Below are 24795 nucleotides of genomic sequence, written 5' to 3'. Positions count from 1 at the left end.
CTGGTATAGATAGGAACCGGAAACACAGGGAATCCAGGGCAGATGATCCTTTAAGGACCAGTGGTGAGAGCGGCGATGCCTGGAGGGTGGAGGGAAGGTGGGGTGCAAAGGGGGTACCGATTACAGGGATCTACATATAACCCACTCCCTGGGGGATGAACAGCAATAAAGTGGGTGAAGGGAGACGTCAGACAGTGTAGGATATGACAACATAATAATAATTTATGAATTTCCAAGGGTTCATGGTGAAGGGGGGACCGGGGAGGAAGGAGAAAAATGAGGAGCTGATATCAAAGGCTCAAGCAGAAAGCAAATGTTTTGAGAATGATGATGGCAACAAATGTACAAATGTGCTTGACACAATGGATGGATGTATGGATTGTGATAAGAGTTGAATGAGTCGCCAATAAAATGATTAAAATAAAGAGATTGGTCTAGACAAGCAACTGGACATTACACTGGGATCAACAACAGTCATGAAAACAATTACGATAAAGATGGTGAAAAGTTAAGAGACAGTATTGCCTAGATTATTTACCCAAACCAGGCGATTTTCCTTTCTCATACTGGTAGAAAATGCTTTCTTTATCATTGAAAGAGTAGAGCAGACAAAGCATAGAACAGCTGACCCGTACGGGGTACCTTCTTAACCGAGAGATGTGTGTGTGTGAGTGTGTGTGTGTGTGTGTGTGTGTGTAACACATTTGATAGGAGGTTAGGAACTTATGAAAATAAGTGGTTTTATTGAAAGATGTCTTTAACCTTAACTGTAACATTTTCTAGTGGAAACTCGGTAATTGCTATTGTGTGTTTGGTGGTGACTGTTGATGATTTGTTTTTTTAAAGGTCTGACAGCTGCCCTCTTGATATTTATGTGTTTCTTGCTAGGGAACCCAAGAGTCACCACACCGAGCTTGTAATGAGAGAAAGAAGACAATACAAATAACAGGAAAAGTCGGAGGAATTGGATCTCGCCAGAGAGACAGATCACAAAGCCCTTGCTGCTTTAATTGGAAACCTGTTCTTTCATGGGGTTCCGTTTCTTTCAGCTGCGATAATTAAGTCTGGGCTGACACTGGTGACCAACTACTAATGATATATAGTCGGTTACTAACAATGCAGTAATCAGTAATCAGAATTTCTGTTCCCCAGGTTACAGGGCAGAGTTGACGGGGAAAGCAGTTTTGATTAGGCTGGGAGATAGGGTTCCTAACCCAGCGTCCAGCAGCAGCCTGACCTCCACTCCACAGCATGGGGGGGTGGGGTGCGGGGGTTAATTAGGTCTGCTTTGCTTCAAGCCTGCCGTAAAAGAGAACACACCTATTGGTTGGTGTTTGTATTAGAAATACTTTGGTAGGTGCATGTTGAAAAAGAGGTTTCTTTTTCAATGGATTTAGATTATATTTTTAAGTGGTTTAGCATGAGGGTCGGTAGGCACGACATTTTAATGGATTAGATTATATTTTTTAGTGGCTTGGCATGAGGGTGGGTGGGCACAAAATAAATTTAAGACATTTTCAAATTGACTCTCTGCAGCTGGCAGGAGTGCAGGTTTTTGAATCATGATTAATTACCGCCGGCTCTGGCTGAAGGCATTAAAGGGAAGGGATCAGGATCACAATTTAGTTTCCACTTGTTTTTATGTCCTTCAAGGCATCCTGATCCAGAGGCGCCATAGAGGACACAGGAGAATGACCAGGTGGGGTTTCCATGGTCAGAAAGTGTTTCAGACTCAGATAGACGTCCGAGTCTTTCTCCTGAGAGGCGGCTGGTGGATTTGAACCACTGACCTATTAATGAGCAGCCACCAAAGCTCTTCGAATGTGTACACTTCCAAGCTGGCCTACACAGTAGAAAAGGAGGGGGATCTCCTAACAGTCGACATCCAGGACACGCCCGCACCCCTCAGGCCCCATTAAGACATAATCTCAGGTGTGGGGAGAGTACCGGTATCTCAACACTGCCCTCTGATTTCTTCTGAGAAGGGTGTCTTTTCTCTAGGTTAGCCATTCTTCCTGTATCAGGGAATGGTCATTCTGGGAGAGTTAGTTGAGCAACCATTCCAGAAAGGGATGTTCTTTCGGCTTCTAAAAAATAAAATTGAGCAGCCTTGGGAGATGCATCAGAATCAGCTTGCTACCCTTGTTCGCCAGGGACGTGTGAACATGAAGGAAAGGCAGTGACAGCGGGGACCGTGAGGGCAAGAAGCCTGCCCAGAATGGGGGGCTGTGCGGAGAAGAGAAAGCTGTCCCCAGGCACGGTCCTCTGGTCCGTGTGTGGGAAATACAGCAACACGCACGGAAGCGGTGCGATAGGAGCTCATCTGGTTCTTTGTACTTGACTTCATTGTGTCCTTCCTTTCCGAGTTAGCTACATTTTTATTTGAAAGCTAGTAAATTAGGCCGCCGCTGTTAGGGCATGGAGCCAGGGTTTATGGTGCTGTGTAAGCTATCAGCCACCATATATTTCCATCTGAATCACAGATAAGCTGGAGAGTTATCGCCGCTGACGCCCCCATGCCTGTAAACCTCCCTCAGCCACAGTCTGGATTCCAGGACATCACTTTGGCTGCGCATGCTGTGAAGGGACAGAACCCGGGGAACAACTGTGGGAATTGGCAGGTGCCAGCAGGCCTCAGTTCCAGGTTTGCCTCTGGAGACACGCATTTTAAAAGGAAGCATTTGTGTTTTGTTCTTTTCTAGAAACACATGAACAAGACAAGTATTTCAAAGAGGAAAAAAATCTTAAAAGAGCACAACATAAAAAGTGAGTTTCTTTCCCACATCCGACCTCCAGTCCTTCCCCCGAGACCATCACTGTTACTAGTTGCTTATATATTGAGCTGAAAGATGAACACACTTACAAAGAAAGAATATATATATATATATATAATCAGTTCTTCTTAGCTCGTGTTTCAATTTTCGTTACCAAAAATAGCCCTTTCACCCTCACTGGAGGACTTAATGCCCTGATATTTAAAAACGCTCAAAGCTGTATGAATCAGAATCAATAAATATTTAACAAGTATCTTCAGTATAAGAGACCTAGTGAGGCAGTGGCTAAAGCACTCGAATACCAGCCAAAAGGATGCGGGGGCAGCAGTCCCCCACGGGCAAATGTAAGGGGCAGCGCTACTTGTCCTGTAGGCGACATACTGGTCAGAATCCACTCAACAGCAGAAAGTACCTTCAATATGCAAGATGTTACCTAAGCAAGCCATTTCTAAGGAGGATTTTACACATATATATTTCATAATTTTCTCTGGTATATAATCAACTAATCTAAATGTATGTTACAGATGGCCAGGAATCTTTGTTTTAAACCTCTTTCTCAGAAACAAAGACAACCTCTCATTCTTGCTCCTCTTCCTCCCTTCCCCTCCTTTACTTTCTCAGCCTTTCACACAGTCTCTTAATTTGAGATCTGTGTTCTGCCTAGACATCTGGGTGGGAGTCCCAGTCTAGCCAGAGTACTATCTCTCATGTCTTCTGCAGATGGGCTGGCTCAAAGACCTAATATTCCTAATAAAGGCAGTAACCCTCTCCAATATGCAGATGAGGAGGAGCCTCGGCATGATGTGCTTGAAGACACATATGTGCTGAAGGATGAGAGACGGTCAGGACAGAGCCGGAATCCCCACCCACAACTTGTCCACAGCGGGAAAATAGCCACACTCCACCCACAGGGACTCTGGGTTGAGGGTCCCGCATTCCGCCCACACTCCAGCCAGCAACATCTGCGTGTCCTCATTCCAGCTGGCTGACCCAGCTGTGCTAGTGTCAGGAGAAAGTTATGAGTCACTAGGAAGGGTTTCGAGACAGAGTGGGATTAAATCATCTCTTGGGGCCTGTTTGTCATTGGCAATTGAGCCTTCATAACAAGCCAGTAGAAGACATTCATCTTCAGGAAGGCCACATGGGCAGAGCTCAAGACCTCCGAGCTCAGCAAAGGGGAGAGGTAGGGCAGTGAGGATGCTGGATGGCCCTAGCCCCAAAGTCCTCTGGTTACTGCCCATGTTGCGCATTAGATTGCGCCCATCTCCTCTCAGCATTCGTTTGTCCTGTACTTAGTCACATAAGCCGGTCAAGCTGGGAGTCTGAAAGAGTGAGACTTGACCCAACTGGAGGACTTCTCTTTCGGTGTTTTGATTCCAGGCACATTATTCCATCCAAGAGCTATGTGGGCAGCTGCCAGCAAGAGCTGAGTCCATAGTAGGATTGTGATGGGCCATCTGTGACTGCCTGCTCCAAGCGTTGCTTCCTCAGTATGTGGGAGGGAGGACTTGCCAGAGGACTGAAGAATCCTAGGAAAGCAGGCGCTCCACTGGGACCTTAACAGTTGTCCAGTCTAGCGTTACAGCCGATGTCCGAACCACCTGGACAATGTGCTTTCCGCCTCAGCCCTTATTTGGCCTCCCGTCTGTCCCCTTAGGTAGGACAATGTATGTCTGTGCTATGGGGATCGGTAGAAAGTGGCTCTTAATTTTAAGCAGAAGCTATCTCTGTATAATTTCTACTCATTAATCTTAGTTCTAGCCACCCACAGGATCTCTCTCTTAACTGTCTCTTCAGAGATCTAAAAAGGCTGAAAAAATCTTGCTCCCAATTCTCACCTTTTTGTTTTTGTTTTAGCAAGGATTGTTAAATTGCCCTTATGTTCTTTTTTGAAGTAGCATTTATTCACCATGCAATGAATATGTAACAGCAGTTTACAGTGCACTCGGCTTGCCCTAGAACTTGGAGTGAATAACAGAACATATTCGCCCCATATGGAGCTTACCTTCTGATGGAAGCGGATACAGGCAAAACACACTAGATATAAATGTGAAAAGATCAATTAGGGATAAATTGATTGCAGAAACTTTTAGAATAAGGTGAAAACCTAGTCATTGGATTACTTGAGGGTCAGGGAAGACCGGTCTGAGGAGGTGATGTTTTAGCTGAGTTCTGAGTGACAGCTATTTCAAGACAGGTAAGGAAACCAGGTCATGCCAAGCAAGACATGTAACCAGGCCTGTAAGCAGGAATGAGAGCTCATGTGTAGTGATGGAGTGAAACGAGATGGCTCAGGGAGTTAAGTAAAAACCGTTAATTCATGTAGAACATTTTCCAATTTTTAATAGACTTTTATTGGCCACCAACTAGATAAAGACTTTTGTCCTGAATTTCAAAATACAATTGGTGAGTTGCATCTTGGAGCTTCTTACCTGCATCATCTCCTCTTTTTGGATACTTGCTTTCTTCTTCTTCTTCTTCTTCTTCTTCTTCTTCTTCTTCTTCTTCTTCTTCTTCTTCTTCTTCTTCTTCTTCTTCTTCAAGTTTTATTGTGAATTAGGGGAAGGTTCAAAGAGCTGATCATCACTTTTAAATTCAGTGATTCACATTTTATTTTATCACATTCATTTCAATCCCCTCCATGTAATATCACCCATCCTACCTCCTCCCTGTTCCCTGCCTCTGCCCCTCTTTTCCTAACCCTTCTGAATTTTGGCCGTGAGTGAATACATGCTACCCTCTCGATGCCAAATGGTGGCTATTGTAAGGAATACACACATCCATCGTGTTACAGACACGTCAATGGTTTGGGGCTGAAATTAAACCACAGAGGTAATTCTGTTTGAGAACCTAAAGGTAGCCAAGGACTAAAGTTTTGGAGTTTCTGCTCGTCTCCATCTCACCAGCAAGCCTGGTCTCACCCATGAGTTTTAGCTTAGTTCCACGTCTTTGTGCCGCTCAGTTCCAGGGTCTCTTGAGGCAGCCCTTTCAGAGCTGTAGCCAGGCACCCTCCAGTTCGGATGCCAGTGTTGCTGCCAGTGATGTTTGTATGATCCATTGGACTAATTTCATCATGCTTCTTTCCTCAGACAAATAACTGACTCTTGTATGGCTGCTGATGATCTGTTAAGCTCCTAGTGGCTCCTCACCAACGTAGAATGTAGAGTTTATGGGCTATGTTAATCCCATTGACTTTGGTGTTCCCCAGAACTATGATCCTGAGCTCCCAGGCCCAGTGACGCATTCCCCCAACATCCCTGGTTATGTCTAAAAAGTTTTTATAACTTTGCCCCCTGTATCCTCTTCCATCTATGAGTCTGATTGCAACAGTGACCAACACCCTGTACGAATACCCTAACAAACACACACAGACACACACATACACACACACACACACACACTCTTCTTCCCTACTGTCACATCCACTCAGACTTCATCTGCATCTGTCTACTTGTAGATCAATGGATTATGTAGATAACAGTATGTGTTTACCTACTAATATATACTGTTATGATTGTTAACATCATATTATATACTGTACATATGTATATAACCCTGTTTACCTCTGTTGCCTTTAACTCTTGCATCCTCTGTTAAGGAACTCTTCTTGTCAATGTAAGGGGAAGCCACTGGGGGTGTTTATGCAGGAGGAAAGGCCAGGTGACACCAGAGGAAGACTAATTTGTGATCTTCTGTGGTACTTTGGCAAGAGCGCTAGTGGATTAAAGGTGAGTGTAGGAAACATGGAGAGGAGTGGGTAGATTTGGCATGTGCTTGTCTATCAATCACCTATTGCTGTGGAATCACTGAGACCTCACATATTTAAAAGCAAAAATGTTCTGCAGGATTTTCTTGGCTATCATCTTTGTAGGAATAGATTGCTAGGCTGTCTTTAGTAGTATCGTTGGTTAGAACAGCCATGCGTTAGTTAGCAACGAATTACAAGCTGCACTTTCCAGGGGTTTCTAGGTACACGAATCTCATCTCTCACAGAAACAAGTCCTCTGAAAACTCACGGTATTTATATATTGCTCCTTATGTTTCAGTTCATAGATGCATACAATTATTCCAAACAAAGTTCTCTCTGTAATATACTAGACTTAATCTAGTTAAGATGCCTTCTCCCAAGAAAGGATCCAATCTAAAGAATGACTTTGAAGGGGTTCTGCTGAAGCAGTTAAATTCAAGGCTATGAGAGGTCAGCTCCGAGATACAGAAACTCTATGTTGTAATGTTCCAGGGATAATCTTGGTAGGTTTTCTTGGAAGGACACAGGAGAATTACAGGAGCTTATGATGAAAATATCTTAAGAAAACTGAAAACTTCATTTTTAAGAAAAAGACCAGGAGTCAAGGAGCCTTGTTCCCATCATGAAAATGATGCTAACAGCAAGTCCGCCAGTTCAAAACTTTCTACTCCTGTTAAGAGTTAGCTCGCCAGTTCAAAACTTTCTACTCTTGTTAAGAGTTCGACTCAGAAACCCCTGTGGGCAGTTCTAACCTTTCCCATGTGATCTCTATAAGTCAACATTGACTCAATGGCCACGAGTCTTTTTTGGTGTTGGTTTTGTTCATTCTTCAAGTGTACGAAGAGCTGTCCTGCGAGAATTTTATTTGGAAAACCTCTCCCCATCTACCCTACAGCCTTAATCTTGCCCCCTCAGACTTCTTTTTCTTCCCCAAACTCAAAAGAACATTTAAAAAGAACACCATGCCCAGAGGGTGGCATGGTGTAACTTGAAGAGAATTCTCTGGGAATGGTTAGAGAGTGTGTAGACGTCGATGGGGAGACCCTGTGATATTTTGATGTTCTTGTTTCGTGAAGGCATCTGTCACAGTTTAGGCAATGCGTGTGGCCTATCCTCATCTATATCATTGTCCTTAGGTTCCAGATCCCAGTCCTCGGCGTGTGTCAAACAGAATGAAACACTGCCTGATCTTGTGCCATCCTCACCAGGGTTGCTCCGTTCACACACATTGTGTATCGCCATGGTTCAGTCTTGCTTTTCTCCCAGCCCTCTGCTTTACCAGATATGGATATATATCTTCTGCTTTGTTTGACTGGTTGTATCCTCTTCCCCATTGTGGCTCAGATGTCATTCAGTGTCCCCTTGGTGTCCCAGGGCCTTAGTGTTCCACACTTCCTCAGCATGGTGCATCAGACATCTGTAAAATACATAAATGAACTTGTGCGTGAATGAACGCATGGCCACAGACCACTACTAACAAAGGCACTTTCTGTGCTTAACTGAGCATCAAAATGAAGTCCTCAACTTTCAGGTGCCTGCACCTGTGCACAACGTTTTTCATGTTTCATTTTGTACAGAACATTAAGGAGTGAATCCATGATGGATAAAAACAACGCTCCTGTGGACTTAAACCAGTTTCAAAGGCAGAAATAAATGATTGATAACATCTCACATGCACGGGCAGAATGTCCCTTTGAGCAAAGACAAGGCGTCCAAGGGGCATCCCTTTTCAGATGTGGGGCCCGGGACTGGCGTGGGCCATCGTGTCTCAGCCTCAGACAGCACCTGGCCTCCTCTTCCTTACACATTCTGGAGGAAGCTCCGCCTCAGCGCTGCTGGCAAGGACCCAATAAATAGATATGCTAAGAACACATCTGCCTGTTCTTGCATAATACTTTAGAATGAGTTTTCTTTCTTTCTATTTTTTACTCTTTGGAGAGATGAGACTATCAGGAAGAACATCGCTGTCTGAGTAGGAAATGATTCGGCCATGGTCTTGTAGTTATTCGAAGCGAACCTGGGGAATCTCTCTTTCGAAGGGAAGGCCATGCATGCTTCCTTCTCTCTAGGGTCCACAGCTGTGTCTTCTTGTGTCTCGCTGCTTAGATTGACTAGCGGAAGTGTGGGGGACCCAGGCCGCCCTCTGTGGAGCGGATGAGTCGCTTTCCAAGCCATTCATCCAGTCCCTGTACCTCCCAGAGGACGGTGGGCACAATGCATTTGAGGAGTTGTGGTGTTCGTTTTCCTGGTTGGCTGGCCCACTGGACATGTCTGCTGGGCTGGGCACATATCTCACTGGCACATTCCCTTTGATTGATCGCCTCCTTTGTCTGACCCTCAGCATTTTAATTTGGTTTCTGCTTGTCACACTCAAGCTTATTGGATAATTTCACTTTTCCCTCCTGATTCTGGTCTCTCTCATGGAGACTGTAATTATAGTGATTGTCTACTGTGGTATTAATTATGGGAATTGCAATTTCTTAAAAAAAGATCCAAGGGCTAATTAGTGATAGCCATGTGCTGTTTTCCCTCCAGATAATTGTGATTGCAATAATTAACCTTGTATCCAGGTTATCAAAAATTAGCCACTTTCCTCCATTTTATTTCTGCATTGGAATTGATTACCATTGTGCCTAAGTGCCCAGGGCCCTTTAGTGAGAAGAAGAGGAACAGTCAGTAGAGAGGCAACCGCAGAGAAGAAGGGGAGCGTGGCTTTCTCCTCTGCCACCCTATCAGTCCTCATAAGATACTGCTGAAATGCAGCATCTTTTACTAATTATTCCCAAAACCTCTTGGTGTGGCACATTAAAAAAAGGCAGATATTTGAAAACTAAAAGCAGGTTCATCATCTATCAGCACCAAGAGCAGATAGAGCCAGCTGACAATTCCCTCTGATGAGCGTGATCAGAAAAGTCATTCTGTGTAGCAGAGAAAGACGACAGGCTACAGACATTATAGGTAATCCTTTGGGAAACCCCCACCAGCTTCACAACACAATCTATGAAGTCCACCCATTTCATCAAGAGAGAAGAGGCATGCTGAGCTGCCTATTGCTGGCTGTCAGATGGGAGAAAAAAGGAGGCTCACCCAGGAGGGGGGATTGCCTGGTGAGGTTTGTCCCTTCTGCTGTGACAGGATGCCATTTCTCACAAGAGGCACTGAGACCCTTTCTACCCTGATCGCATCAGTTTGCGAGCATCACACACCTGCTATCCCGTTGGTCCTATGAAGGCAGAGCAGAGAACAAAGGATAAGTACAGGTACCTCCACCAGCAATTCCTAGTTTTTGGGTTATCCTCAGATGTGGACTAAGGCAAAGTGTTTTTAAAATAGGGAAAATCAGATGGAATACATGTGTGTATTTATTTATGTATTTTAATTCCACAAGGCATTTACTAGCCATCAGAGAATAATTAGAGGCCCCAGATTTATCAAAGTCAGTGTTGGAAATACTGCTGCTGTATAGAACTTCCTTTCTCATTCTGTTTTTATCCTGTTTGGGATCTTTTTGGACAAAAATGAACATAGTTTCACAACCTCAGTCTCAAGAACAGGTGTGTTTCAGAATTTAATTTTTTTAATAGGTTTTAGTGAAGCAGCAGGACTTCCTACATCTCCAATGCATGCTGGGGCCACACCCAGTAACCAAGCCCATTGAGAGATTTGCAGAAATTAGTAAATACTGACTCTAAGTGGAATACCTGAAACCTGTAAATACATGGCCTTGTGCTAATTCAGGTTAACTCTTATCACCAAAAGAATAGGAAAAACATGTGGTTTTAGAAGTATTTGGGGATTTTGAAATTACATGAGATTCCTCTAAGTTCCACACCCATCTGCTCATCAGAACCTTGTTTCCCGGTACAATTCAGCAGGATCGAGGGACGTTTGAAACGACTACCGCCACTAAAGCAGTTAAGCCCGGAACTGGCCACCTCCGTCCGCTCAGTCACGTACCAAGGAGGATGGCTTAAATTCTGTTCTGTGTTCACCTCGGTGCGGGGCCGTCATTTACAACTCAGAGTGACCCTCTACGAGAGAGTAGAGCAGTCCCGCAGGTCCCCAAGGAGACAGCCCTTGATGGGAGTAGTTGGGGAGTGGAACCTCCAACCTTCCGCTTAGCAAATGAATGCTTTAGCTACTGTGTCAGCAGGACCTTCGCTTCCATGTAGTGAGTGCCCTGTAAAAGGTGCCTCTGTAACGAACTGAGTCAGTAGGTGGCATTTTAAGAAATCCACACTTTGGGGGGACTTCACTCTCACTGGCTTTAGGGAAGGGTATATTCAGAGGGCTGGAAATCATTATGAATGTTGAGGGCAGGGTTTTGAATGTGAAAACGAGTGGACGTTTTGGGACAGGCTCTGTGTAGCTTTGACTCTGGGTTGGGGAGAGGCCATCGCGCGTGAATACTGCCTCTCTCTCAGGTGACAGTTCAAATGGATACGTGCCTTTGCCGAGCGCTGAGTTATTTTGTGCTAAGTAAATCAAACCAGCTTAATGTGTCCCTTTTCAGGAGTAAAGAGCATGAACAAAGACACTAATGATATTGTTCATTTCAGGGAAACTCGGCAATAGCTACCAAATTCAATGATAGGTTTGTATGTGTAGGATTTCCATTTTCAACCAGCTCAATGGGACATAAAGCAGGATTTTTAAAATGTATAAATGAAATGAATTTCCTGAGGAGTATAAAACACGTCTAGATTCAAGCGGTGACATTGCTGCCTCATTTCAGGTTTGAGTGTGTTGGGATCGTGATGGTTACGTCACGTGGGTGTATGGACGCAGGGCTACTGATAAGCATTTGTCAGCAATATCATTTTTTGTTCTGGAGACAATCCTAGAATTCTACGATGAGTTTCCCCCCACTTCTAGCCTGTTGTATAGTTAGAGGCATGAAGCCCTCCCTGGTGGCATAGTGGGTTCCATGCTGGGGTGCTAACCTCGAGGTTCCCAGTTCAAGACCACCAGTGGCTCCTCCAGAGAAAGATGAGGCTTGCTACTCCTGGAAACAGTTTCAGTGTCAGAAATCCACAGGCAGAGTTCTAACCTGCCCTATAGACTCATCGTCAGTCAGAATCAACTCTCTGACTCGATGAATGTGAATCAAAGGTAAACTTTGTGTTGCCTCTCGGGGTCCCCGGAAAGTGTGGACACCCACTGAAGGAGGCAGGGTATGCCAGGACAGATGGCCTGCAGTGAGCGCCCAGAAGCCTGACTTGAAACTTGATTCAACGAAATGCCTCTTCTCTTTATGCTTGCGCTTGCGAGTAGTTTCCCGCCAACTTTTATACACAAGTAAACAACAAAACATTTATAAGTTTCTATTCAAGGTTTTAATCATCCGTGATTGGCGAATTCATGATTTGGGGCTCAAGGAAAGAGAAGCTTGCATGCTGGTTTTCGGTTGTTTTTCCCTTCTGTATCTTCAAGACTCGTCATTGACTTCCACCTATCCTGGCAGGAAGCACACACCCCTGCAGCTAGCCTTGCAGGCTGACCTCAGGAAGGTCAAGCTGTGGCCGGGAGAGCCTGCTCTTCATTATGTTGACCGAGACGGAGGAGAGCTGATTAGGGAGAGTCGTCCTGTTATAGAGCAAGGGTTATTGTGTTTTACCTTCAATCCACCCCGGATTTTGACCAGGGTTCATGGAATGTCCCGTCACTAGTCGCTCCAGTTGGCTCCCTTTAAAGACACGGTGAAATAATCTTTGTAGGCACTGGGAAAAGAGGCTTTCAATTGAGCCGTGCTATTTTTGTCCTCTTTCATTTTTAATGATATTACACATGTACAGAAAATTAGAGCAATCAAAGTAATGTTCAGGTCTCGGGGTAAAACAAATGGTTTGCTGCTTGCCTCCTAACCTGACGATTAGCCATTGGCATCCACCCAGCAGTGCTGCGGGAAAAAGTCCTGGTGACCTGCATCCATAAAGATTACAGCCAAGAAAATGCTGTGGTGCACTTCTCTATAACACACGGTGTCCCCAGGAGTCAGCAGCAGCAACCCCGCGGCACCCGTGTGGTTTGGAGAATTCTGAAAGTTACCTACATACTCACCATTTAGAACAAATATAAACCAATATTCTGAGCTTTTATTCCAAAAACTCCACTGCCTTCTTCCTTAGAAGAAAAAGGAATTCAGATGCAATTGTTGTAGCTGCCGTCTACCATTGAGTTAGTTAAGACTGGTGACCAGACGTCCTGCTTTTGGCGGGACAGTTCCTTTTTAACACTTTGTCCCACGTCCTGCGGCGTTTTAAAAAAGTCCCAATTTTTGGAAAGAAGGCAGGACAAGCTAGGGTATAGGGTTTTCGGCTGCCATGTGGCTATTTAGCCAGGATATGAGTTTTATCAATGGTGTCCCGCTTTACCAATGTCAAAATCTGGTCCCCTTCCTATAATAGGCCAGAGTACAGCTTCTCGAAGGCTTCTGAAGGCCGCCGTCTTTATGAGTGTAGATGGCCACGTCTTTTCACCCCAAGGGTGGTTGGCAGTTTCGAAACACCGATGCTTCAAGTAGCAACCCCTCAGGGCTCGCTTTAATCTGCACTAGCAGTTAGGATCGGTTAAACTAAGCTACGTTAAAAAGTCAATCAGATTCTTGAGACAACACTTTTATATTCCTTAAACTATGAGTGAAATGATCCACTAGGGCTTTCCAGATGTTCAGTCTTCTCGACCTGGTCTTGCTCCTGAAATGTCCCTGTCTGCTTCCTTTTCTCACCTCTCATCATCCGGGTCTTCCTCCCACAGAAAGCCTAGGTGTGTGATACCTCCAGACAACATGCTTTCAGGGAGAATTGTGATTTCTTTTTAGAAAAGAATCACATTTTTCTCTATACATTGTATTTGGGGACAGCGGGCAGGATCTGGCAGGCCCATCCAGGAAAGAGTGAACTCCGAGAGGAAGGACACGCCCCACACGCCCAACCTTTATCTTTGTTACCATCTAGTACAGATCCTGGCTCCCAGTGGAAATCTGGGAGTGTTTAGGTAAAACAGAAATCAGGCAATGGCGATAATGAACATCAGGCAGCAAGCCAAGGAGAAATGAACGAACATTGGTTTCCTTTCTGAAAGCAACCTAATGCCGGCCAAGAGGCCAGTAGGTGCAAGTGGAGGAGTGGGGAGTCCTCATTTGCAGCTCAGCTTTGTGCAGAGTGAGCTCCGTGTTTGGCAAGTCGTCACCTTTCAGGACCTCAGTGGGCGGGGCAGCTCAAGGATAAAGGGGAAAGAAAGGGATTTGCTTCTAGGGAAAATGTAGGAGGTCAGTAATATGGTAAAACTATTAAAAATTAAAGATTAGACTGGCAAACAGCTGGGAGTGCCATGGGTCAACGTGTTGAGGTGCAATGTTGCTGCTGGAGATCCATCGATCGAGATAATGTGTCACCATGTTATGAGGCCTCCTGACATCGTGCGTACAGGGGTGGAGTTCATGGGTTGTGTCCAAATATCCATGCACAGTGCATATATGCCTTGACGCAAGTGTGCATGTGTGTGTGTGTGCATGCACGCGCATGCCTGTGATGGAGAGAGAGAGGCTTGGAGGGGTAAAAAGAAGTCCTACTGCCCTGGGAAAGCGTCACCTGAAAGACAAACTCACCTCCAAAAATAGCAGGACTATAACCAATCTTTACTGTTCCAGGCAGAGGTGGGGGAAGCATTTTCTAGAAGGACTTCTGAATGCACAGCTGCGCTTCTGCTCTTTTGTGACAGTGGTTTTAGGTCTAAAATGGAGCATCTATTATACACAGTCGATATTTATTATTATACTCCATCGAATGCCATCATCATTCTCCAAAATGTGTTGGAGTTGGGTCTGTGGCATTTCCCTTTCCTCCACAATGGGTGCTTTTATGTCTGTTAATGGCTGAGAAGAGGAGACAAAGACCAGATGCTGTATTAAGAGGCTAGAGCTATTTTTCTTATTTGTGTGGATCTTACACCTTAATGCAATTATCAATGAACAGGGGGCTGACTGTGGTCCCCGAAGCCTTGGTACAGTAAAGGTTTCAGCCAAGATCAATGGGCCCAAGTTGTTTCCAATTCCATTTGGGAAATGCTCTCCTTTGGCCCAGCTATGCATCCTGTGAGCAGCAGTAGGCTCTGGCCCCCGCAGTCCTTAAACCTGCATTCTGCAGCTCAGGAGAGGGCACCTGCTATTTAATCAGTCATCATTCTTTCCCCCTGTGCAAGAGGATCCGCAGCCCAGGACCCTGGAAGACATGTCTCCAGCCGTCAGTCAGCTAGCTGGCTTTTCTGTACTAACACCTGATTCCTCAGCTCGGACTGGCATGAGGACTCTGACTCAGACTTGAGGGCCCCCAAATCTATTTCTCTTACCAGTCACTGAAGCAGACATCCTGGTTCTAATCCTTCCAAAGAACCGCAGTTCTCTATGATGTGTGGATATTATACCAGCACTGGTGAGGGAGGCAAGTGATTCCGCCTCACAGTGTGGTGGCACCGGAGAATCAATGTCCCCACCACTGGGCTTGCGGAGCATTTGCATCTTTCTGTCACCTAAGCTCCTAATAGCAGGGCCATAAAGTGGAATGAGCCTTGCATGCCTACATTGTTGGAAGCAACGTGCTCCTTTTATAGACATTTATTACTGGAGCCATTAGGGACGTTCAGTCACTCTGTCCACGTAAATATAGATGCATCAGCCTATATGGGACTATTATCTTAAGTGCAGTTTCCATTTATGCCAGCGTCACCTTCTTTCCAGCCTCTCTTGTTTCTTCTCATTTTTTGATGTTCTGGGAAGAACAGAGACTTGGCACCAGGACACAGACCTGGGTTTGAATTCTGGATTTCCATTTAGATGAAATGCGCGACTTATAACTTAACCTCCTCGAGTCTTATTTTCCCCTCAAGTACAAAGAAGAAACGAAGACCTGTCTCCTCAGATTGTTGTGACTAACACACTATACCTGTGCACCCGACGTACAGAATGTTTGATAAGCAACTACTCCCATCCCAGCATATTCCAATTTCCCATATTGTTATATTCCTTTCACCTCCATGGAGTGCCATGGCTATTAATATTATCATTAAATCACAGCACGCATTACTGTTGTTGAGAAGGAGACCTTCCTAGCTCATCAAGTTACTCACCAGGAGGCAGGAGCTAAGTGACCTCAGGGAGCGGCCTGGGCATCGCTTCCTCCTGAGGAAGCAAAACACCAGGGGTTTTTCTGGGGGCTCCCTGAGAATTTCTTAAGGAGCTTCAAGGAAACTATTAAAGGCACTTTTAGTATCTTAACTAGGGAATGGTCAAATGTTTGTTGAGTTCAGTGAATAAAGAAGAATGAATGCCTTTGAACGATGGGATTGGCCAAGAGTATTAAATACACCATGGACGGCCAGAAGGATGAACAAATCAGTCTTTGCAGAAGTACAGTCAGTATGCTCCTTGGAAATGAGGACAACGAGGCTTCAGCTTGCTGACTTTGGTCATATTATCAGGCGACCAGTACTTGGGAAGATAACACCCTGCTCAGTAGAGTGAAGGGTCAGTGAAAAAGAGGACAATCCCAGCTGTCAACAGTGAACTCAAATATGGAAACAATTGTGATGGTGCTGCAAGGCCAGGCTCCTCCTTCTGTTAAATAAAGGGTCACTATGAGCAGGACGGAGTCAAGGGCACCTAACTTCAACCACAAACAATTTGGTGTGCACATTATCATACCTTTAACCCTCACAATAAATCTGTGAGACTTTTTCCAACCCACTTTAAAGATGGGGAAACTGAGAGTCAGAGAGCTTCCACATCTTGCCAAAGACAACAGGTCCTCCCGGCTGCCACTGCGCTGACCCCATGAGTGTCAGGAGAACTGAGCTCCATAAACTTCTCAGTCGCTGAATTCCCAGGGGATCACCAGGCCTTTCTTCTGCAGTACCTCTGGGTAGATTCAGACCTCTAACTCTTGCATTCCCAGCCAAGTGTATTAACTGTTTGCTACCCACCCACCCCCAAGAACTCCCAGTAAGTGGAACCCAGGGGTGCAAATATCTCATTTGTTTTATGCTCCCCCCGTACGGTCAGCAATAGTTTGATGTCCAACAAGTTGCTTTTTAACTTCTGAGTTCGAAAGAAAGTCACCTTGCGGAAAGAAATGAGAATGCTGGGGAAATGAAAAGAAAAACTTACACTAGTGGAAAACACAACGAAATCGTAAATCTGATTCAATGATGGCAACAGGCTTCCCCTTGGCCAGTTTGGCCCAGACCCCACTTACCATGCGGTTGACTCTGGCTCATAGTGACCCCAGACAGGCTTTCTGAGACTTTACATCTTCAGGGGAGCAGCCAGCCTCATCTTTCTCCCACTGGTGGGTTTGAACTACCAACCTCAAAGTTAGCAGCACGGTGCCTAGCCCATAGTACAACCAGTTTTGCGTGGCCATTTTAAGACTACTGATTAAATTTAAACCTGGTCCCAATGCGGAAATGTAGTAGAACAACCTGCTTTAAAGTCTTGGGTCTTTTCACAAATTTTCCTGCCATACCAGTTGTGGTTTGCGCATACACACCACAAAGAAGTTTTGCTCCTCACCTCATATTTGCACCATGCAATGCTGCGCAGTGAGTGGAACTATTTATCCCTGGAGTTTCCAAACTGCTGTCAATGTAGGGAGGGCTAGTAGAGAGCACGGACCCACATGAGTCCTGTCGCGTGTTCAGAGAGGGCCCTGACCCAGGGGCAGGAGACATTTTTTTCCCTCCTGTGACAATCTCAGAGGATGAGACACACCCAATGCCAAAGCCCAGCGTGTTTCCCATTGCATTTTAGGAATGAGAAACCTGATTCGGACAAGACGCCTGCAGGGCCACATCTCCCTTACTGCTGCCCTCACCTCCAGCTTAAACCACCAGCTGGTGGCCGTGGCCTTGGAAATGTGTTCCAGTGAAACATTCCAATAGATTGGCCTGACCCTGGTGACTCACATGCTGTCCTCCCTAACCGCTATCACATGTCTACCCCCGTCTTTGTTGTGCAGAATCATCGAGAAGAGTTACAATCTCAGTGCCTGGAGAACTTTTGTATAGACCCTCGCGTTCTGTGCCCTTCCATTGCACAGATTTGGAACCAGAGCCAGGGAGGCTAAGGGACTTGTCCTGGGTCACAGCTAGAACAACCTTCCTCCTACCAATGACAGTGTGAATTATTGAGCGCCTTAAAAACTTGCTGTGACATAAGTAGAACATGTACTTTGTTTTCAGAACATTTTCTTCTTTTATTTATTTATTTATTGGATTTTTTTTAACATTTTATTAGGGACGCATACAACTCTTATCACAATCCATACATATACATACATCAATTGTATAAAGCACATCTGCACATTCCCTGCCCCAATCTTTCTCAAAGCATTTGCTCTCCACTTAAGCCCTTTGCATCAGGTCCTTTTTTTTCCCCTCCCTTCCCTCTCCGCTCCCCACTCCCTCATGTGCCCTTGATAATTTATACATTGTCATTTTGTCATATATTGCCCTATCCGGCATCTCCCTTCACCCCCTTTTCTGTTGTCCGTCCCCCAGGGAGGAGGACATCACATGTAGATCCTTATAATCGGTTCCCCCTTTCAAACCCACTCACCCTCTACCCTCCCAGTATCGCCCCTCACACCCCTGGTCCTGAAGGTATCATCCGTCCTGGATTCCCTGTGCCTCCAGCTCCTATCTTCATCAGTGTATATCCGCTGCTCTATCCAGACCTGCAAGGTAGAATTCGGATCATGGTAGGGTTGGGGGTGGGGGAAGCATTTAGGAACTGGAGGAAAGCTCTATTCTTCATCAGTGCAACGTCACACCCTGACTGACTCATCTCCTCCTGTAGACCCCTTTGGGAGGGGGTCTCCATTGGCCAACAAATGGGCTTTGGGTCTCCACTCTGCACTTCATTCACTATGGTAAGATTTTTTTTTTATGATGATGCCTTATACCTGACCCCTTCAACACCTCATGATCGCACAGGCTGGTGTGCTTCTTCACTGTGGGCTTTGCTGCTTCTGAGCTAGATGACCGCTTGTTCACCTTCAAGCCTCATCAGCTTTCTTTGCCACATTTGTTTATGTACCCGTTTGTCCTCAGCGATCGTATCATGGAGGTGTGCAGCCAATGATACGATTTTTTGTTCTTTGATGCCTGATAACTGATCCCTTTGGAACCACGTGATCACACAGGCTGGTGTGTTCTTCCATGTGGGCTTTGTTGCTTCTGAGCTAGATGGCCACTTGTTTATCTTCAAGCCTTTAAGACCCCAGATGCTGTCTCTTTTGATAGCCGGGCACCAACAGCTTTCTTCACCACATTTGCTTGTTCACCCGCTTTGGCTTCAGCGGTTGTGTCAGGAGGGTGAGCATCATAGAATGCCAATTTAATAGAAGAAAGTATTCATGCCTTGAGGGAGTGCTTGAGTAGAGGCCCAAGGTCCTTCTTCTACCTTAATATTAAACCTATAAAAATAGGCACATAGATCTATTTCCCTATCCTCATATTGCATGTACATGTCTTTGTCTAGACCTCTATAAATGCATTAACATGACTTTCCTCTGGAAAAATAAGTTCCACTCACTGTTTTTTCCTGTTGATTTCAAGGCCATGCTTAACCGTTGTTACCAGGAGCATTTTGCATTTGCAAGTCACCAGTTCCATGCTTCGTCTCATCATTGCCACTTCTTAGTATGCTGTTCATTGGATACCAATGTGTGCACCAAATTACATGCAAGCTCTAGCCTGCTGGCATATTCTCTGCTGCAGCTGCACATGCTAACAGTGCCTGTGGCCCTGCCCTGCTGAGCATTGAAAAACAAAGCCCGGTTCTGTGTGTGTATGAACCGTGAGTCACGTTAGGTCCAATGACACATAGGAACTTACAAATAACCTGATGCCGCTACAGGGATGTCTTTTACCTGGGTGGCATAGAGGTATGTCACCCTGAAAGCCTTCAGGGATTAAGCAGGGTGTGGTAAGCTTCTTAAGACACTAGGAAGTGCTGGGAATGTTTTCAGTAGAAGTGGGCCAGTCCTTCCACCTTGGACAGCCACATACAAGAATAGCTGTACAGAATAAGGACCAGCAGTGTCCAGATTTTCTCTCTCTCTCTCTCTCTCTCTCTCTCTCTCTCTCTGTCCCCCTCGCTCCTTCCTTCCCTCCCTCCTTCCCTCCCTCATTTCTTCCCTCCCTTCTTGTCTATGTCTCAAAAATTTTAGGGCATGAGAAATCCATAGCTAAGTGTATAATCCTTCACACCAATGTTGGCTACAAATTGAATATGGTTTTTAAGTCCTTGGACCAAATGCGATTGGGTTGTAAGTGGGGTTTTCTGGGGGCAGATTTAGGGGATTGGTTCAACCGAGGACTTAAACTAATTTTAAGGGGTAGTCCTGTCTGACTGGCGCGGTGGGGGTGGGGGGAGCTGGCCAGGTCCCATAGTTCTTATAAAGTATTCTGGTTGAAGTAAGATGTGGCAATATGTGGCCTCATTCTTCCGTGATGACTTCATTCTTCAATGTATGACCTCATTCTCCACGACTATTGACATCTGTTTTGCTTTAACGTTTTGTTGACACAATAATCAGTTGAATGATTGGCAAGTGGGATTTGGCAAGTGGAGGTTGATGGAGGCGCTAGATAAGGAGAAGATTATTAACAAAAGCAATTATCAGTGTGAACACAGTCACAGGATTTTCAGACAGACCTCTTTGTGTTGGGTTCTTAGCGTGAAATGCCTGAAGACTACCCCTGTCCAATCACGCGACTGCAGACATTTGATTCTTGGCATCTCTTGTCCCAACACCAGTCGTTCATCCTGGTGCTGTTACTCAATTCTGGTGTGAGGACTTTAGGGGGAAAGTCAGGGTAAAATGTATTTTCATGTGGATTTCAGGTTGTATGGAAAGCCAACACAAACCTTTCCCTTGGATTCACAATGAAATCGTGTAATTGATGAAACAAAATAGATCTAATAAATTCACCAAGCAAAGCCTATTAAAATTAAGAAACCTCTTCAGATTTTTCATGAATTTTATGGGTTGAGGCACAAATAGTACCGATATGTTTTACAAAGATCGTTTTTATGTAGGCTAAGAAGAGTAGAAGGTTGGGAAAATTTTATGGGAAAATTCAAGCTTAAGAGGAAGAAAATGCTCTTGTTTTGCGTCTTCTATATCACTAGTCTTCCTTTATATAACTTTCTGAATAACTGCTTACATCTTAGCCCTAAATAGACTGTATCAGACCAGCCGCAGAGAGGGACAAATGTATTGTTGTTCAGTGCCGTCCAAATTGGCTCTGATTCATAGTAACCTTTCATACGACGGAGCAGAGTACTGCCCACTCCTTTGTCATCCTCTCCATCGTCCTTCTGTCAGAGCCACCATCCTTATGGCCCGCTCTGCCAGCCTGTCTTGTCAAGGCCTTCCTTTTGCATTGCCACATTGCCAAACACAGCGTGTTTGCTCCAGGGCTGTCCTCTCCTGATCATGTGTTCAAAGTACATGAGATGAAGTTTGCCGGCCTTGCTGCTAAAGAGCGTCTTGGTTGTACTTCTTCCAAGACATATCTGTTTGTTCTTTGGTCAGTGCTCGCCACCCCATAATTCAAGTGTATTGATTCTGATTCAGTGTCCCACTGTCACATGCCGAGGAGGCCATTGAAAATGCCATGGTTTGAACAGTTTTCTGTAAATATGCTATATGTGGGTAGCACTTTTCAGGTTTCATCAGTCTCTTTAACTGCAGCAGCTGGTTAAATTCTAGCTTTTGAAATCCGATGGAAATCTGTTTCAAAGTTTTGTTTCAATTGCTATCCTATGCTGGTACAAGTCTGTATGCCTGTCGTCTTTTGGGGCAAGACCCAGCCCATCTTCGGCAGGCTGGGAATCAACCAGGTAATAAAATTGGGATCCCTCCACAAAGTAATAGTTTCAACAAGAAAATAACCCCGTCTACCGACTTGCAAGGGTTAGGACCCAAGTGGATTAGGCAGGGTCTCGCCCGAACCTCCGGTGAAGAAAGCGGTGTGTGCCTGCGAATGGACTAGGATCGATTAGCCCTTAGAACACTTCCACCCACAGGGTAAACATACCAACAACTTGATAATATGGTGATAGAAACACACACAAGGCAGCTATTTTTCCTGGCACAGAGCCCTACTCTAAGCCTGGAGATATTTAAATGGCCCATCTCTGTCATGATCCTTGTGTAAGGATTTAAAACAGAGCCATTGCATACTATATTTCTTCTGCCTCCAGTAGTCTTCCTGCTGGCTCCCGAGGTTGTAGATTTTGCATCTGAGCCTTGCGGTCTTGACATGGAAAGAATTAATCCTGGGGGACCTGATAAACTCGAAGGACTCCGTCTCTTTAGCTTATAGATGGCAAGGATGGCAAGATAGAGACCAGCCTGCTAATAGGAAAGCATCATCTTTCCCAGGATTGTTTCAGGAACAGGGATCAACTGCTTGAGCCTCCGTTCGTCGTCTCTTATGTTACACACTCTGAGGTAGTCAGAGGTCTCCGTGTACTGCTGTGCGTGAGCTCTTGGTGAATGTTACTGCTGCTTCCATCCCCCCATATGCTTTCATATTTAAAACGTGATAGCTCGTGTTGGGCCTCTGTTAGACTTACTCTGCTTATTGATTGCTCCCCTCTCATGTTATACTGAACAGGAGCCCTGAGCCACGCAGAGGGAGACCTGAGAGCTTTGTCCTTTGGGTTCAGGGTCTCCATTCTATGGAGGGTCTGACAGAGACATGAATAAAAAGACAGTTGCTTTTAACCTGTCTAGAGTTATCTATTTATGTCTCTTGGCAACGAATCACCCTTGTGAACAAGTAAACATTTAAAGTTGAATTTTGATCTGCACATCAGAGATGGAGATAGGGAAATGTCTCAGGGCTCTTCTCTCAACCGCTCTCCTTTGATTTTTCAAGATAAAGCAAATTAATTAATGTGCACTTTTCAATTGAAGAAATGATTAAGACCCAGCTGTGTCGGTGAAATTATAAGTTGCAATGCAACACCCGGGACTTGCTCAAGGTTTTTTTTCCGTTTTGTTTTTTTGGCACGAAGAAGGGAGACAGGTATCTCGAGCTAAGTGGTGCTCTGAAAGCCACAAGTTAGCAGCTCGTTTGCCAAATTAACTTTCAAAGACAGCTAGGTTACCACGTTTGACTTTTCTACACACAAATCTTAAATGATTGATGGACCACATAAAGGAGCTTTGTTCAAAAAAGATCCTCTTTGGCAGGCTGCTTCAAAGGCTTTATTACTCAGGGAAGATGAAAAGATAGTCTCGTTTTACATTAATTTCCTGATCCAGCAAAGCTCACGCCCAATGTGCCCAGGAAGGATGCGGTGGTTACAGTGCCATGAGGATTCTTTCACTGCATTTCCAAGGTTCAGGATAATTTTTCTCGACATAAAAGGCATCTTTCAGAAGATAGAGTAAAAACGGTGTTTTTACTTACCATGGTTTTATTGCAGGCAATCACGGAAACAAACAACAGATGTGTATCTATCTACTTATTTCAATCAATACCATTTCATGATGTGGTTGCTGACTTTCTTTAGAGTTGTCTCCCACAGATTCTGAAAGGGTACATTTATTTCCTTTCTAATCATAGAGACTATGTTATGATTTTATTACGTCCCAAGTCACTGTGGAATTATGTTCACCAGGGGTCAGGATATCAACTAAAGGGTGACCTGCGTGTTGGAAATGAAAGAACAAAGCCAGTTTCTTTCTTTTCTCCCGTTTGAGCATTCGGATTGTGTGTATTGCGGTAGAGGTGGTGTGCTGATGGATCAAAGAAGTTAGAGAGCTCAATTACCATCAGAAACCTCCTAGTTTTTCAATATTGGAAACTGCAAACTTTGGGAGAGGAAAAAAAATGTTTTTCCGTTGTCTACTTTTGGCAGGGGTGCGGTGAGGAGAGGGTGTAGAGTGTCTTAATTGTGAAACGGCAGCCCCCTAATGGACAAAATAAGAAACTCTGTTGCTTGGTGAGTTCCTTGTTAATCACAAGGTCAGCAGCTCGAAACCACCAGCTGCTGCACAGTAGAAAATGAGTTTGCTTACTCTTTGATTCCCCCAAAGATTTGCCGATTCAGAAACCTACAGGGGCAGTTTCACTCCGTCCTATAGCTTCCCAGCAAATCCAGTTTTACTTATTGAATGGCCTTCGAGGGGGCCATTAAAACAAACATCACATGTTTGGAAGGAACTTTCCCAAAGCGCTCAGGTTCCTGGAGAAGGAGGTACGGTGAGCAATGGACACAGGTCCCTCCTGTAAAACACTGTAATCAATGATTTCACAATTGAAGGGACGGGAAGTGGCAGCCTCGATTCTCCTGAATTTATCTTCCAGGTTATTTCATTTTATGTAGTTGAATAGAGCTGACTTTCAAAAGGAAAAAGTGAACAAGAAAAAAGAACACATCCTTTCCTGCTCTTTGGCAGGGTGAAGTAGAGAAATAGTCTCCCCGCTGAACTACTATGAGGTCAGAAGGCGTGCTGCTGTACTTCACACTGCTGCACTTCGCTGGGGCTGGTTTCCCAGAAGATTCTGAGCCAATCAGTATTTCGCATGGCAACTGTAAGTAGATTGCGGATTTTTTCCCTTGCCTCTCCCCCCTTTCTTATGGACATTTTAGCCTGCATCCACCAGCAAACCATAAAAAAGCACCTATTAAAACAAAGAGTTATTGGTTTAATCATCTACATGAGAACAAACAGTAAGCTATTCCTTATCATACAGAAGCAGAAGATGAGGTTGTCCCATATAGGACATGGTAAAGCAAAGGGATGGTTACTTATGTTGCATTGCTACTTACGAATGTGCAGACGGCCACTGAACAACTAACTTGTGTAGGTCTTGTTCATGAAAGCTCTCACCAAACACAGAATAAAATATTATTAAATAAAACCATGCAAATAGATCGGAAATTTGCTAGTCCTTTTAACCCACCTGAATGGCAAAGCTGAATACTTTAAGCGCCGGTGACGCTGCAGCTCAAAATCGACAGCTGCTTCTCAGGAGACACGGAAGCTTTCTGCTCCCCAAGGAGTGGCCGTCATGGAAACCCACCAGGATGGTTCTACCCTGTCCGATGGGATTGTCTGAGTCCGTATCAACTCCATGTAGTGGATACATTTTGAGCTTACAAGAAGTGGGGCAACCGTTATGTAACTCTATCAAATGTTGTAGCGACATGTCTGAGTAGAATTTGAAATTTTTCTTAACACTTACAAGGGT

General features: G+C 44.8%; 1 protein-coding gene across 1 annotated transcript in view; it reads left to right on the top strand.

The window, feature by feature from the left end:
• Positions 1 to 24795, top strand: part of SEMA6A (semaphorin 6A) — a 151928-nt gene that overhangs the window by 54059 nt on the left and 73074 nt on the right. Inside the window, exon 2 of the mRNA XM_075541419.1 lies at positions 24000 to 24135. Within this exon, the coding sequence (XP_075397534.1) occupies positions 24036 to 24135 (100 nt within the window). The 5' untranslated portion in view covers positions 24000 to 24035. The remainder of the gene's footprint in view (positions 1 to 23999; positions 24136 to 24795) is intronic.

This window comes from Tenrec ecaudatus, chromosome 2 (assembly GCF_050624435.1).
Source record: "Tenrec ecaudatus isolate mTenEca1 chromosome 2, mTenEca1.hap1, whole genome shotgun sequence".
NCBI classification, from domain to species: domain Eukaryota; kingdom Metazoa; phylum Chordata; class Mammalia; order Afrosoricida; family Tenrecidae; genus Tenrec; species Tenrec ecaudatus.
Note: the sequence above shows the minus strand (reverse complement) of the source record. Positions and strands in the feature narration are given on the sequence as shown.